At 41.2% G+C, this 14,581-nt stretch overlaps 1 protein-coding gene across 1 annotated transcript in view; it reads right to left on the bottom strand.

The window, feature by feature from the left end:
- IGF1R (insulin like growth factor 1 receptor) overlaps positions 1 to 14,581 on the bottom strand; it is a 455,909-nt gene that overhangs the window by 18,908 nt on the left and 422,420 nt on the right. The window contains exons 16-19 of the mRNA XM_007959953.1: positions 11,293 to 11,522; positions 10,906 to 11,016; positions 5,050 to 5,209; positions 1,116 to 1,245 (exon numbers count right to left, since the gene is read on the bottom strand). Coding sequence (XP_007958144.1) covers positions 1,116 to 1,245; positions 5,050 to 5,209; positions 10,906 to 11,016; positions 11,293 to 11,522 — 631 coding nt within the window. The remainder of the gene's footprint in view (positions 1 to 1,115; positions 1,246 to 5,049; positions 5,210 to 10,905; positions 11,017 to 11,292; positions 11,523 to 14,581) is intronic.

The raw sequence follows: 14,581 nt of genomic DNA, 5'->3' as shown, positions 1-14,581 counted from the left end.
ACATGAGACAAAGTATATGTGAACTGCTGTATGAAAAGTGAATTTACTCTGTAAATCTTCACCCAAATCAAAATAAAATTAAAAAAAAAAACAAATCTACTAGAGCTCAAGAAGCAATCATGCTTTGCTAGGTCATATTCAAATGCTATTTCCAATTTGCACCTGTCTTCAAATAAGATCCAAGGCCTTTGACTGTTAAAGGTTCACAAGGTTAAAAAAATAATGTCAGTCACTATTTAAATTGTTTCTCTATGTGGTCATCCAGACAGTTGGAGTAAACAAGTACTATCTCTGTAACATATCAGCAATGGGATATCTCAAGAGGTAAGCTGCCAAGAAGCTAGGTGACATTCTAGAAGGCAGAAGTGCCAGGGCCTTCACCTGCCAAGAGCCCCAGTTATATTTCAGAATCTGACCACCTCTCCATAAAGTTACCAAGGAGTTGCAATAAACATTACTATTTAGAATCCTCTGCTTAGCTGATGAGCTTCTACCCCAAGAGATTTCTATTATTAAGGGAGATATTTTGCTTCCTCTACTATCCCTGGGCCAACAACTGTGGCTACCCATTGAGAGGGGACAAACAACAGGTAGAACCAACAGGAAAACACAATCAAGACTCACAAGCTTTGGACCTAAATAAAGGACTGTCTGTAATCTGAAGGTTAAATTATAGGAGACAGCTATATGCACACACATGTTGTTGTTGTTGTTATGTGCCGTCGAGTCGTATCTATTTATTTATAGAGAAGAAAAGAGAGAGCAGGCAAGGAGAGAGAAGTGAAGAGTTCTGGAATGGCCTGACTCCTGGAAGCATGACCTAGTGTTCTATTTCAATGGCTGACGGCCACTTAGTGAGCAGGAAAGATATCTGCTAAGGATGGAAGAAATGTTGTTCCCTCAAATCCCTTAAAAGTCCACAAATGTCCTCTGTCCTTAGCTAGCCCATTGGCAATAGGACTACTTCAAGGATGAAGGAGTGTGGCCCACAAAATATTTAGTGAAAGCTGGAAATGAGTGAGAACAGAGAGTAGAGAAATTTAAAGACTGGGCCACCGGGATTTGTGCAGACTAGAGGGAGATAGGCTTGCATGGCAGGGAAAATCTATCATTACCAGACGTCAGAATGAGTGGTGAAGACTCCATCCTTGAGTGACTCGGGAGACATCCAGCGCACAGGCAGAAGCCCCTTCCCTCCTTTCCGGTAATAGTCTGTCTCATAGATATCTCTCGTCATACCAAAATCTGTAAGGTGGAGAGAAGGCACGAGAGTTATGCTATTTGGGCAGCTCTCAGGGAGAAGCAAAGATGCATCATTTCTGCCACAGAAAACCGCCCCATACTGTGGTCAAGGGTGAGATACAGACAGCTCCACTCTCAGGAGCCTGAGATTAATGCTTGTAGTGTTTCTAAGGCCAGGGATGATTAGTCACATGGCAAGCAAACACCAAGAAATCAATTTCTAATTTGACTCCTTTAAAGAGTTAATTTCTTTGTGCATTTGCAATGATTGAGTCCCCCCACTTATCAGAAACGTAAGTGTTGAGTAGACCAAGAGTTATTTAGTCTTGATTTTAAAATCTGATGAAATTAACAGGAAAGTGTAGGCTCTTATTCACTTGGTAGCACTGCCCCATTTCCAGGGCAAAAAAATTAGTTCCACTGGTTAACCCAAAAGTAAACTCACTGCCATTGAGTCGATTCTGACTCATAGCAACCCCCACTGGGTTTCCAACGTTGTACATCTTTACGGAAGCAGACTGCCTCATCTTTCTTCTGCAGAGTAGCTGATGGGTTCAAAGCATCAATCTTTCGGTTAGCAGCCAAATGCCTTCATCAGTATACCCTCAGAGCTCCTTTCCACTGTTGTTGTTGTTGTTGTTATTATGTGCCATCGAGTCGGTCCCGACTCATAGCGACCCCTCCTTGGGTTTCCGAGGAAGGAGCTCTGGTAGCATAGTCAAGGCACTTGACTGCTAACCAGAAGGCTGGTGGTTCAAACCCACCAGCCACTCCTCGGAAGGAAGGTTGGGCATTCCTATTTCTGTAGTGATACTGCCTCGGAAACCCAAGGAGGGGTCGCTATGAGTCGGGGCCGACTCGATGGCAAATAACAACAACAACAACAATCACTACGGAAGTAGGATTGCCCAACCTTCCTTCCGAAGAGTGGCTGGTGGGTTTGAACCGCCAGCCTTCTGGTTAGCAGTCAAGTGCTTAGCCACTATGCTACCAGAGAAGGGGGAAAGCATTAAGATGCTTAAGAGATGATATTTACTAGATCCCTGAAGCTAATATTCAATAATGTTTTTCAGCATAATATTTCCAACCTTTTCTGAAAATTTCTTCCATCTTTGATGTGTCTAGAAGATATCACATACATCAAACATAAGTGTTTGATGGCAGGTTTTATAATCCTATATTATCACTTTTTTTTTGTGCCAGATTTTGATTGTCTACTCAATTATACAACTGCTTCTTACATGGACTCTCCTATTTTCCTTGCCAGGAGAGAGTACTACTCTACTTTTTAAAATGTTCATTCTTGACTCTTAACTGTGCCATGAAGAGGCAAAGGAACAAAAGCAAACACAGAAAACAAAGTTCCTTGGATGTTAACTAACATAATTTGCTTATACTATGCTAAGGACAGGAGCTCTGGTAGCATAGTGCCTAAGGCACCTGACTGCTAACCAGAAGGCTGACAATTCAAACCCACCAGCCACTCCTCAGAAGGAAGGTTGGGCAATCTACTTCCATAGTAATACTGCCTCGGCAACCCAAGGAGGGGTCGCTATGAGTCGGGTCCGACTTGATGGCACATAACAACACACACAACATGCTAAGGACAGGAGCTCTGGTGACACAGTACTAAGGCATTTGGCTGCTAACCAAAGGTCGGTGGTTCAAACACACCAACTGCTCCACCAGAGAAAGATGAGATAGGCTCCTTCCATAAAGATTTATAGCTCTGGAAACCCTCTGGGGCAGTTCTACTCTGTCTGATAGGGTTGCTATGAGTCAAACACATAACAATAACAACAACAACAACAACAACAACAAAATGAGTCAGAATTGACTTGATGGCAGTGGGTTTTATTTTATTTTGGTTTATGCCAAAGATACCAAACTGCCTTTAGGAAAATGACTTGTCTTTTTTGTAATTCCTGAAACATTGGGCACTGGAAAAAATAGTTTTGAATGCTAGTGAAGAATATATAAAAGTGAACTGCTAACATTTTATCTCAGAATAAACCCAGTGACATGCCAATGAGAGGATTAGGCTTTACTTACACAGAAAGGGAAAAAAGAAATCCTGGAGAAAAACCACAGTTTGTTCCTAAACACATTTGAAAAATCAAATTCTAGAAATAAAAACACAATTACAAATAAAATGTCACACACAGAGCGCAAATACAGTTCTTGCTGATTTGGACTTAGCATGGCAAGTGCCACAGACACATCTCACCCTACGATGTATGGACCGAGCTCCCCAGGAAGAGGGTGGGGAGATGGCGGTGGTGGAGAATAAAAACTAGCATTTACTGAGAACACACCACCTCCCAGTAGTGCTTGGTGTTTTCCTGCACCAGGTTCTTCCAACCATCTCACTCAACTGGTTATATTAGCATTTGCATTTCAGAATAAAGAAATTAAGGCTCACAGAATTTAAGGTCCTTGCCCACAGTCTCTCAAATGTAAGTGGCAAAACAGGGATTAAAGTTCAGGCTCACCTGATTTCCCAGCCTCTACTCTTTCCTCTGCACTAGGGAAGGTGAGATGATTGGCATCTGAGACAATTTGTGGAAACAATCTGAATCCCCAGGGAGAAGTGAGGGGAGTAGGGAGGGCAGGGGGTAGCCAGAACAACTCTTCCCTGGGGACCCTGGGGCCAGCCTCTCCTGTCTCCTTCCACTTCCCTGGGGCTCTTCCTTTTGCCAAGGGGGTTGGCAAGGGACACCCTGTGTGTAGAACCTAGGGAACCAAACCTAGGTATAACAGTGTGGACCCTGAATGAGTAACAACTGACAACTGAATGATTTTGCTTCCTCTGAATACTTTAAGCTTCTACAAATGAAAAGGACATTCACCCCTACTCTGGAAGTCATTCTTGAAAGAATATTCATTATTCACTAAAGGGCTAAAACATTTCATTCAAAATTATTACTGAAGGAAAAAAAAGAAAAACACAATATTGTTAAAGGAAGGTCAACAATTCCAGAAGAAATAGTTCAAGAGCTAGACAAAAAGATTAATTTTAAATAGATTTCTTAGCATGTAAAGTTTTCCTTGCAGTTTCTCAGGAAGAAATTTTGGTATTTTTCTAGAAACACCAGAACAGTGGGAAGATGAGGATCCTGGCAGCAGGTGGTTTCCCTAGCAGCTCTGATACTATATATGATTTTATTAGGCAAACCAAAAAACCAAAATCAAAACATCCCTAAAAGTAGAATCAAATATCTAACTGATGATCAGAAATTCAATCCAACCCCCTTTTTTGAGAGCTTTGAGGTTGACCAGCTATGGGTGTGAAACCCAGTGACTCTGTCCCTGTCATTATCCTGCTCTGTACAGGGATTTCACTGCTAGGGTCCTTCTACCTCTTAGAAAACTCAGGGACTTTTGGGTGGGGACAGTGCTCCCTACAAGCTAGGAATGCTGACAGATAGGGTGACAGTTGGATGATGTCTTTTACTCTTAAATCACCTAACGGTATTGTCTTGATTATGTCTGCCTATAATCAAGCTGATAAATGTTCTACTAAGACATGCCTCAGAAGCCAGGAATGGAGCCCTTAGGATCCACAGCCCAGGCTCATCCTTGCTCACAACCAGGAACATCATGCCAACATGCAGTCAGGATTTGAGGCAACCCAGCCAGATGTGTGAATGACTGTCAGCTGGTAACAATCTTATGGTTTCCAAGAGCAAAGCTTTGTACTCAAGGAATGCACCAAAAGCCCTCTCCAGGCCAGGGTTAATGTCAACATGTTTCCTCATATATGTGCAGTGTGGGCTGTTGCTCAGAGCTGGAAAGCTGAGGACACACCTCCAATTTTGACTGTGAAATCTTCAGCCACCATGCAGTTCCGGGCAGCAAGGTCTCTATGGACAAACTTGTTGGCATTGAGGTATGCCATGCCGTCTGCAATCTCGCCTGCCATCTGGATCATCTTGCTTAGGCTTGGAGGTGCTAGGACTGGATTATTCTGTTGAAAAAAAAAAAAAAAAAAAAATTTTATTTTTACATGATAATTTATGAATTTTTCCACTTCAAGTTCTTTCAGGATCTATAAACCCATCTTTGTGCAATCTGAGCACCATTGGTCATTCAGCTAAGAAATCAGAATTTTCTCAGAAGGAATGTATTATTATGGAGACCATGGCATCTGCTTAGTGGTAAAGTCATGTGCTTGCTCCTGGCCACATCACGCAGACCTGCAGAGAAAAATACCAATTAGGACTCCTTGGGACCAGTATTTTCTATTTTGGTTGGGACAAAAATGATTTAAAGAGAAGCAAGCAGTTTTTGATAGTAAGGTTTCTTAGTTACGAAAATCCTTGTTAGTATATATGTACCTGCTCCTTGCCATAACCAAAGTACAGGTGAAAGGAGAGAGAGCACATTACAAATGGTTTAAAATTCATGCTGTGTGGAAATAAGCAAATGTGTTTCCCATATGTGTTTTATCTAGACTCTGAGTGTTTTATTTCTCATTTAAGCACTGTGATAAATTATTTAATCTTTTTCATTCCTTTCAACTTTCTTGTAAAGTACAAAAATATAAAGATTAAATTTTTTTCACCTTGCAATGGGACATTCCTTGGATTACTATTTCCAGGGACACTAAGGAAATAAGCACTTGACAATTAATTTTAAGGGCAGCTGAATCTTATCTCTGAAGGAGACCAATGTGAAACAATGAAGAGTAATATGAATAAGCACATCCTCTTTGCAGAGGCAGGCAATATACTTGCTTTAGATTTGTAAAGAATTACTCCCAAAAAATAAGATAAATCCTTCTGGAAAAAAGTTTTAATAACATTTACCAAAGTCTCTCCACCCTTAAAAAAAAAAGTACAAAAACCTATCACTACCACAGCTCTGGTGGCGTAGTGCCTAAGGCATTTGACTGCTAACCAGAAGGCTGGCGGTTCACACCCACCAGCCATTCATTGGAAGGAAGACTGGGCAATCTACTTCTGTAGTGATACCACCTCAGAAACCCAAGGAGGGGTTGCTATGAGTCGGGTCTGATTTGACATCAGTGAGAGAGAGAGAGAGAGAGAGAGAGAGAGAGAGACCAACCACAGTTTAGATGCTGACTACTTCTTGCTTGAATTCTTATAGTAGATTTTACCTGGTTTCTGTGGTTACAAGGCATCTCATGCAATACTTGCTGACAGCCTGATGTGTCCCCTTCCTGCTCAAACACTGTGGACCCCAGAAGAAAATGCTTGGGCACTGGGACAAAACACCCGGGATCTGCTGTGGGCTCTTCCATGCAGGGATGACAATGGTGCCATTGCTGGGAGATGGTCCGCAACCACTTTACAGAGAGTACCCAATGGTGCCTGGACCAAGTCCACGTTCATGGGACATAGCCCAGGCAGGTGCTAGCTTCCACTGAAAGCTACCTTCCAGAAGCAGTATAGTAGTTCTTCAACTACTATCATGTCAGTTCTCAGAACTTGAGACACATTTTAATTCTGAAGAACACTATCAAGATTCTGGAAATTTAAAATATTTATCACTGAGTTGAGTCCCTGGATGGCTCAAATGGTTAAAGCACTTGGCAGCTAATCTAAAGGTTGGAGGTTTGAGTCCACCCAGAGGTGCCTTGGAAGGAAAACCTGGCACAGTTCAATTCTGACATATGGGGGATTGCCATGAGTTGAAATCAACTCCATGGTGACTGTTTCTTTTGGTTTGGTGTCACTGAGTTATCTGGGGAAGCTATATCATGTCACTGAGGGTAAATTCAAGTCACTGCTTCCTTTTATGTAGGAGCCTTGCTTAGATATGAGTTTTTTTTTCCCCCTCAGGACCTAACATTTCCTTTTAACCTTTTCAGGGCTTTAAGTATGCAGAGAACACTAGGAGATTTGCAGGTGAAATGTTAAGCATACACTCATAATACTTAAATACTAGAGTTTTAAGTATAGATGTTTACTATGAAATTGTCCTTCATAATTAATATAAACAGCAGAATCAACAAAAGGAACTTATTTTAAGCATTGGGAGAGAGGGCTGATATTCTTGATTCTTGCTGTGATACCACCATTCTTTCAGATGTCTTACCAAAAAAAAAAAAAAACAAAACAAAAAAAAAAACAAACTCACTGTCGTCAAGTCAGGTCCGACTCATAGTGACCCGTCCTTGGCTTTCTGAGGCAGTATCATTATGGAAGTAGATTGCCCAACCTTCCTTCCCAGGAGTGGCTCGTGGGTTTGAACCACCAGCCTTCTGGTCAGCAGTCAAATGCCTTAGGCACTACGCCACCAGAGCTCCCTCACACATCTTAGAGAGCAGAAATCTTTAATTTGATTAGAGCTACTTAAGACATGCACACACTTAGTGAAAAAAAATGATGTCATAACTTAGGGTGGGCCACGTAGAAAATCATGGAACTGCAGGACAAGCACACACAATTTTGTGCTTGGCATGAGATAGAAAATGTTCCCAGATGATCAATCTAAAAGTGAATTTAATATCTGAAAGGGCCTTCTCCACTCATCTTGTCCAAACCTCTTATTTTACTCATAAGGAAAACTGAGGCCCAGAACCTGACCTGGCTGCCAAAAAGACTAAAGTAGCTAGCTAGTAGCAGAGCCAGGATGAAGACCAAGTTTTCTGGATTTTTATTCTGTGCCTAAAGTTGGAGAAGGAGGGAGTGTCTTGAATGATGCTAGTAAGATATAACCATCTGTCTCTAACATCTCTTGATCTAGCTTTTGTCTTCCATGCTGGCTTGTGAATTAGAAAGTGAGCCAGGAAAGGGCACTAACACTCCCAGGAGCCAGAACTACAGACCCACTCACTGCAAGTGGAATCGAGCAGAGATGAGGTTGTGAACCACCCTGCTCAGAACCTCAGTCCACACTATCCATTGTAGCCTACATAGAACCACAAACATCATCTGACAATAAAAGAAGCCCTTGGGAGGTGATTAAACTATAGATTTAAAGAGGAAAACAGAACAAATGTTAATAAAACAGAAAAAGGCTAAGAAATTTAAAAGGGGCAGAGAAAGGGAAATTACAGCTTCTTGGGAATGCAAGCGGACAATGCTTATCTGAGAAGTAGCAAAGTCAGTGTCAAAGTAAGGACTTGAGACTCATTGAAGCAGACAAATGAAAAGAGAGAGGATTGTTGCTGGTACTATTTCTAAACATTCATCTACCAGTATGCTCTCAGAATTAATTAATTAGAAGTCATGCCTCTCTGTGTTAAAAAATTGGCTTGTAGGTTCATGCTGCAGAAGTGGAGACACCACAGTAGCTGATGAAAAATTACACAGCATTTTAGCAGGTCTAGAATTTGAAACACATACCTCAAATTGCTATTTTTACTAGACTAAGCAGAGGTGAAGCCGCAGTCAAGAAATCAGACAATGCATTGGACTGGGAAAATCTGCTGAAAAAGACCTCTTTAAAATGTTGAAGAGCAAAGCTGGCAATTTGAAGAGCACAGCTGGCATTTTGAAGGCCAAGGTGCACCTAACCTTAGCCATAGTGTTTTCAATTGCTTCATATGCATGTGAAGCTGGACAATGAATAAGGAAGACTGAAAAAGAATTGATGCCTTTGTATTGTGGTGTTGGAGAATGCTGAAAATACCATGGACTGCTAGAAGAATGAACTAATCTATCCTGGAAGAAGTACAGCCAGAATGCTCCCTAAAAAGCAAGAATGGCCAGACTTCATGTCATCTACTTTGGTCATGTTGTCAGAAGTGACCATTCCCTGGATAAGGATATCATGCTTGGTAAAATTGAGGGTCAGAGAAAAAAGGAAAGACCCTCAACTAGATGGATTGAAATAGGGGATGCAACAGTGGGCTCATGAATAGTAAGGACTGTGAGGATGGTGCAGGCCAGGGTAGTGTTTCATTCTGTTGTACAAAGGGTTGCTATGGGTTGGAATCGACTCAATGGCACCCAACAACAATAAGAAGCAGAGGTGGTGCAGCTGAGATGATTATCACTTAAAAGTGCAAGCAAGTCACTGACTTAGGATCAAGCTTGAAATGTGGATGCAGAGTTTGCAAATTCAAGCTTCATGGCTGACTGTGCAAGGAAGGTACATGTGTATCTGTGTGTGTGTACACAGGGGGAGAGGAGATCTATTTGTAAATAAGTAGATGTCTTGTATGCTGGGCTGGATGGGGAATTACTCCTGAAACTTATCATAGGCAGCCAAGAATCAAGGTAAACCTAGCGTCTGACTTTCATTATTGTTAGGTATCATTGAGTAGGTTCTGATTCACAGCAACCCTGTATACAACAGAACTGTCCAGTCCTGCATTATCCTACCAATCATTGCTATGCTTGAGCCCAACAATGAGTGGCTTCTGTGTCAATACATCTCATTGAGGGTCTTCCCCTTTTTCACTGACTCTTCACTTTACCAGGCATGATATCCTTTCTCCAGGAACTGATCCCTTCTGACAACATGATCAAAGTATGAGAGGCAAAGTCTCACCACCCTTGATTCTAAGGAACATTTTGGTTGTACTTTAACCAAGACAGATTAGTTTGTTCTTTTGGCAGACCATGGTATATTCAATATTGTTTGTCAACACCACAATTCCAATGTATCAATTCCCCTTTGGTCTTCCTTATTCATTGTTCAGCTTTCACATGCATATGAGGCAACTGACGAGACCATAGCTTGGGTCAGGTGTACCTTAGTCTTCAAAGTGACATCTTTGTTCTTCAAAATTTGAAAGAGGTCTTTTGCAGTAGATTTTCCCAATGCAATATGTCATCTGAGTTCTTGACTGTTGCTTCCATGGGTGTTGATTGTGGGTCCAAGTTAATTGATATCCCTGACAAATTCAATCTTTTCTCCATTTATTGTGTGTTTATTGATCCAGGTGTGAGGATTTTTTTTTTCTTTATGTTGATGTATAATCCATACTAAAGGCTATAGTCTCTAATCTTCATCAGTAGGTGCTTCAAGTCCTCTTCGCTTTAAGATTACAACTTTGGAAATTCTATGGGTCAGTTCTACTCTGTTCTATAGGGTTGCTATTAGTTATAACATCTGTCTTTATTTATTGAAAGAATGCCTGCTATGAACACATCCCTAAATGGGGCAATCTACTTCCATAGTAATACTGCCTCAGAAACCCAAGGAGGGGTCGCTATGAGTTGGGGCTGACTCGACGGCACATAACAACAACAACAACATATGGGAGAGAAAGTTGAAAAAAATGGGGTAAAGATAGGGAATACACACAGAGAACAATAACAAGAGAAAACAAATGCTAAGAGATGATTGGAGTTTGCTAAGAAATTAGAAGAGGAGATGGTTGTTCCTGGCCCAGGGGATCAGGAAATGCTTCATGGAGAAAGCATTGCTGTCATGGGTCTGGTAGGTGACTATTAGAGAAAGATTGGAAGCATAACTGGAGGTGGAGGGGATGCAATAACAAAGGCATGGGGTATTTAAGTAAACGTATTTGAGGAATGTTTGAGTACCACTTGCAAAAGATCAAGGACTATCTTTAATTGGGAAAATCCTTTTTATAAAGCACCTGTAGCCAAGCACACATTGAAAAACATTCAATGATGAAGAGTAACTTGATTTACAGATATAGTATTTTCCTGGAGGAAGGTTCTAAATGAATTAAAAACAGGCAAGATAACAAGTGTGAAGATTATTAAAATAAAAACTGACCTCCATTTCTGGCCTCAGAGACCTGAGATAACTTTTAAGGTCCCCCCGTGTCATCAGTTCCATGATGACCAGTGTTGGCTGGCCCTGGGACACCACGCCCAACAAACGCACCTGGAAGGAACCAAAAAGAGAAGGACTCAGAGAGTGAGGGTTTCCCATGTTGTTTGTTCCCCTGCCCTGATTGCCGTGCATGTGCTATGGGGCCTGGGTAGAGCACAGCTTGGGAAGGACACAGGGGCTCCATTGGCCATGGCCTGCATCACTTCAAAATACAGATGTCTATGACAACATTGAGGGGATAGGAAAACTATATGCCAAGCCTGCAAGCTGACTAGGGGCAGTGTTTTCTCTGTGTCAGACTCTGTCTTAACAAGAACCTTCTCTTACCACATGATGACAATTGAACTCCTTCATCACTGAAGCCTCGTTGAGAAATTCAATCCTTTCCCGCATGCTTGCAGCCTCATTTACTGTTTTAATGGCCACCCTAGTTTCAGGCTCATCTTTAACTACACCTTTGGCAACTCCTTCATACACCATTCCAAACGACCCCTGCCCAAGCTCTCGACTCATGGTGATCTTCTCTCGAGCTACTTCCCACTCATCCGGAACGTACACTGGAGAAGAAAAAAATAGAATTGGAAATAATTATGGAAACAAGTCCCTAGACACACGAGCCCTGGGGGAAACTCTGGGCCAAAGGATATGAGATGCAATTTTCTAAAACACGCAAAGGAAAATATCAGAAGACAATGACATGGCTTACTCTAAAATTTCCTTTCATGTTTTGGATTTGAAAAGACAACTATACTGTCAAATAATGACAATTCAAATATTTCCTAGATAATTCAGGGACAATAACATACAAGAACCAGAAAGAAGCACAGAAGTCTAGGACAGAATACAAGCAATAGTCCTATCACTCCCCTCATCACTTAAACCGTAACTTACGAAAAGCAAATTAACCATAGGATGAAATGGTCAAGCAGGATTCTCAAAAGTTTGGGATTTTATCTATTTTCATCAATAGATTAAAATCCAAGTCAGAAAAGAGGGGAGAAAGAGAAAGAAGGAAGTGTCTATTCTAGATTGGGGAAATGGTCTGAGGTGTGTGTGTGTGTGTGTGTGTGTGTGTGTGTGTGGGGAATGGGGCATGTGAACTCCTACTTTCTGAGTGAATCCAAAACAGGTGTTAGGTTCCTCAGGAAAGACTCCAGACCTGAGCTTCCAATATGGTAGCCACTTGCTACACATGGCTATTGAGCACTTGAAATATGGCTAGTTCATTTTGAGATGTGCTGTAAGTATATACAGAGTGGACTTCAAGAACACATGCAGAATGTAACATACTTCAATAATTTATATATTAGTTACAGTTATGATATTTTGATATGCTGGGTTGAATAAAAGATATTTGTTATTAAATTTATCTTACCTGTTTCTTTTCACTTTTTTCTAAATATGGCTACAAGAAAATTTAGTTACATATGTAACTGGCATTATATTTCTACAGGGTAGCAGTGGTCTAGTCTAGACAAAGGGTCTTCCAGTCTTGCTAAAGACCACTGGGCCTTTAATGAACTCAACTGCGCTGATAGCCCTGAAGGGAGTCTTTGGCCAGAGTGGAACACTGATGAGCAGGGGAGTCTCCCCAGCACTATGGCCTGGGTCTGTGGAATCAGGGACCTCCCATTATTGGGGTGAGGGGCCAGGCAGGGACATGGTAATGAGTGAACCTGAATATGATTTCCACTCCAGGCTATGCTTCTGGTTAGATTCAGTCTGGCTTGAGAAAATAAATAAATGAATGCTTTTAGGCAGGTACAAAGGAAGGACAGGGGGAGGGGGAGGGGAGGACAAAAGAAAATGAAACAGAGGATCCATCCAATGGGTAGGGTGAAAAATAAAATCAACCTATTCAATAAGATCAAGATGGGGGGAATTACAGTTATAACCAAATTCTTCTAATTCTGGGAAAGGAGAACACTCCAGCTCTAGTGTACAGTGACTGGGGAAGGTAGGAGGGTCCTGGCTCAGAAATACATTCAGACTGGGAACATGGGATCACACCCATGTTTGCATTTTTGCTTTCAGATGTTATCCATGGGGCTGTTGCTGAATGGGAGAAAAGCAGTGACTGACAACTGCACTGCTAACATCAGCACATTCCCATGTATTTACATTTAAGTAAAGTTTTAAAGGACTTCACAATTTATAAGGGAAAGATGTTTATAAATCAGGGCAAGAAGCCATCACCATTTTACACCTCTGAGGAGTGTCCAATATGGACTGTATTCATCAATCTCAATTTTTCTTTCATGTACATTTTGATTTCATAGTACATACGTATTTAGAATTTTCACAAATAAAACTCTAACCCTCCATATGGCTTAGAAGGCTTGCATCCCGAAAAAAGGTCAATACTTACTTACAAGAATAAGTCTACAAGACAACCCAATAGATAAACTATTCATAAGAGCCCTCAGAAAGCATAAAAAGACAGTCTATATCCACTTATCTCTGAAAATTCAGGCTTGTTTTAATCAGTATTAACTACGTAGTATGCCATAAAACATGAAGTTAAAACCAATCAAATCCATTCCTTGGGTGATCTCTGAAGTTAATAATCTCAATCCTTTTCTCTACATTCAACCCAACAACTCTGACTTTTACCAGAAGACATAAGATCCACCAGGCAGTCTAGGTTTATGTGCACAATGTTATCAGCACTTTCCTGTAGGGGATTTTCAGCATATACTCTAGAGAATGGTGACATGCAGATTAACTTTTAGAGAAATAAGTTTTTTAAGTACTTTTGAACTGCAATGTCATTTTGTCACTTCTTGAGGAAACTGGCTATATGGTGCTTGTCAAAAGGCTGAATAAATTAAGTTCAAATGAGGTGACAACATTCCCACTTGTTGGCATGGGTGACAATAAATTTCTTTTTTGATTTTTTAAAGCAACAGCAAAATATTTTATAAAAGCAGCTCTGGAATACACATTTGAGTTCAAATCATCATTAGACAAGCTGATTTTATTATACTAATATTTTCCCTAAACTTCCTGGCCACCACCCATCTGTCAGTATGTTGTACTGTGGTGGCTTGCATGTTGCTGTGAGGCTGGAGGCTATGCTGCCGGTATTTCAAATACCAACAGGGTCACCCATGGTGGACAGGTTTCAGCAGAGCTTCCAGACTAAGACACTTGGAGGAAGGAAGGGGCCATCTAATTCTAAAAGAATTGGCCAGTGAAAAACCCTATGAATAGCAGGGAAACACTGTCTGATATACTATTGGAAAACATTATGAATAGCTCTGAAAAACTGTTCACTATAGTGCCAGAAGATGAGCCCCTCAGCTTGAAAGGCACTCAAAATACGAACGGGGAAGAGTTGCCTCCTAGGAGTAGAGTCGATCTTAATGATGTGGATGGAATAAAGCTTTCAGAACCTCCATTTGCTAATGTGACATGACTCAAAATGGGAAGAAACAGCTGCAAACATCCATTAATAATTGGAAACTGGAACGTATGAAGTATGTTGTTGTTGTTGTTATGTGCCGTCAAGTCAGACCTGGCTCATAGCGACCCCTCCTTGGGTTTCCGAGGCGATATCACTACGGAAGTAGATTGCCCAACCTTCCTTCCGAGGAGTGGCTGGTGGGTTTGAACT

The sequence above is a fragment of the Orycteropus afer genome, unplaced genomic scaffold (genome assembly GCF_000298275.1).
Source record: "Orycteropus afer afer isolate SDZICR_OR568_19922 unplaced genomic scaffold, OryAfe1.0 scaffold00019, whole genome shotgun sequence".
NCBI lineage: Eukaryota > Metazoa > Chordata > Mammalia > Tubulidentata > Orycteropodidae > Orycteropus > Orycteropus afer.
This window is presented reverse-complemented; position numbering and strand designations above follow the sequence as displayed.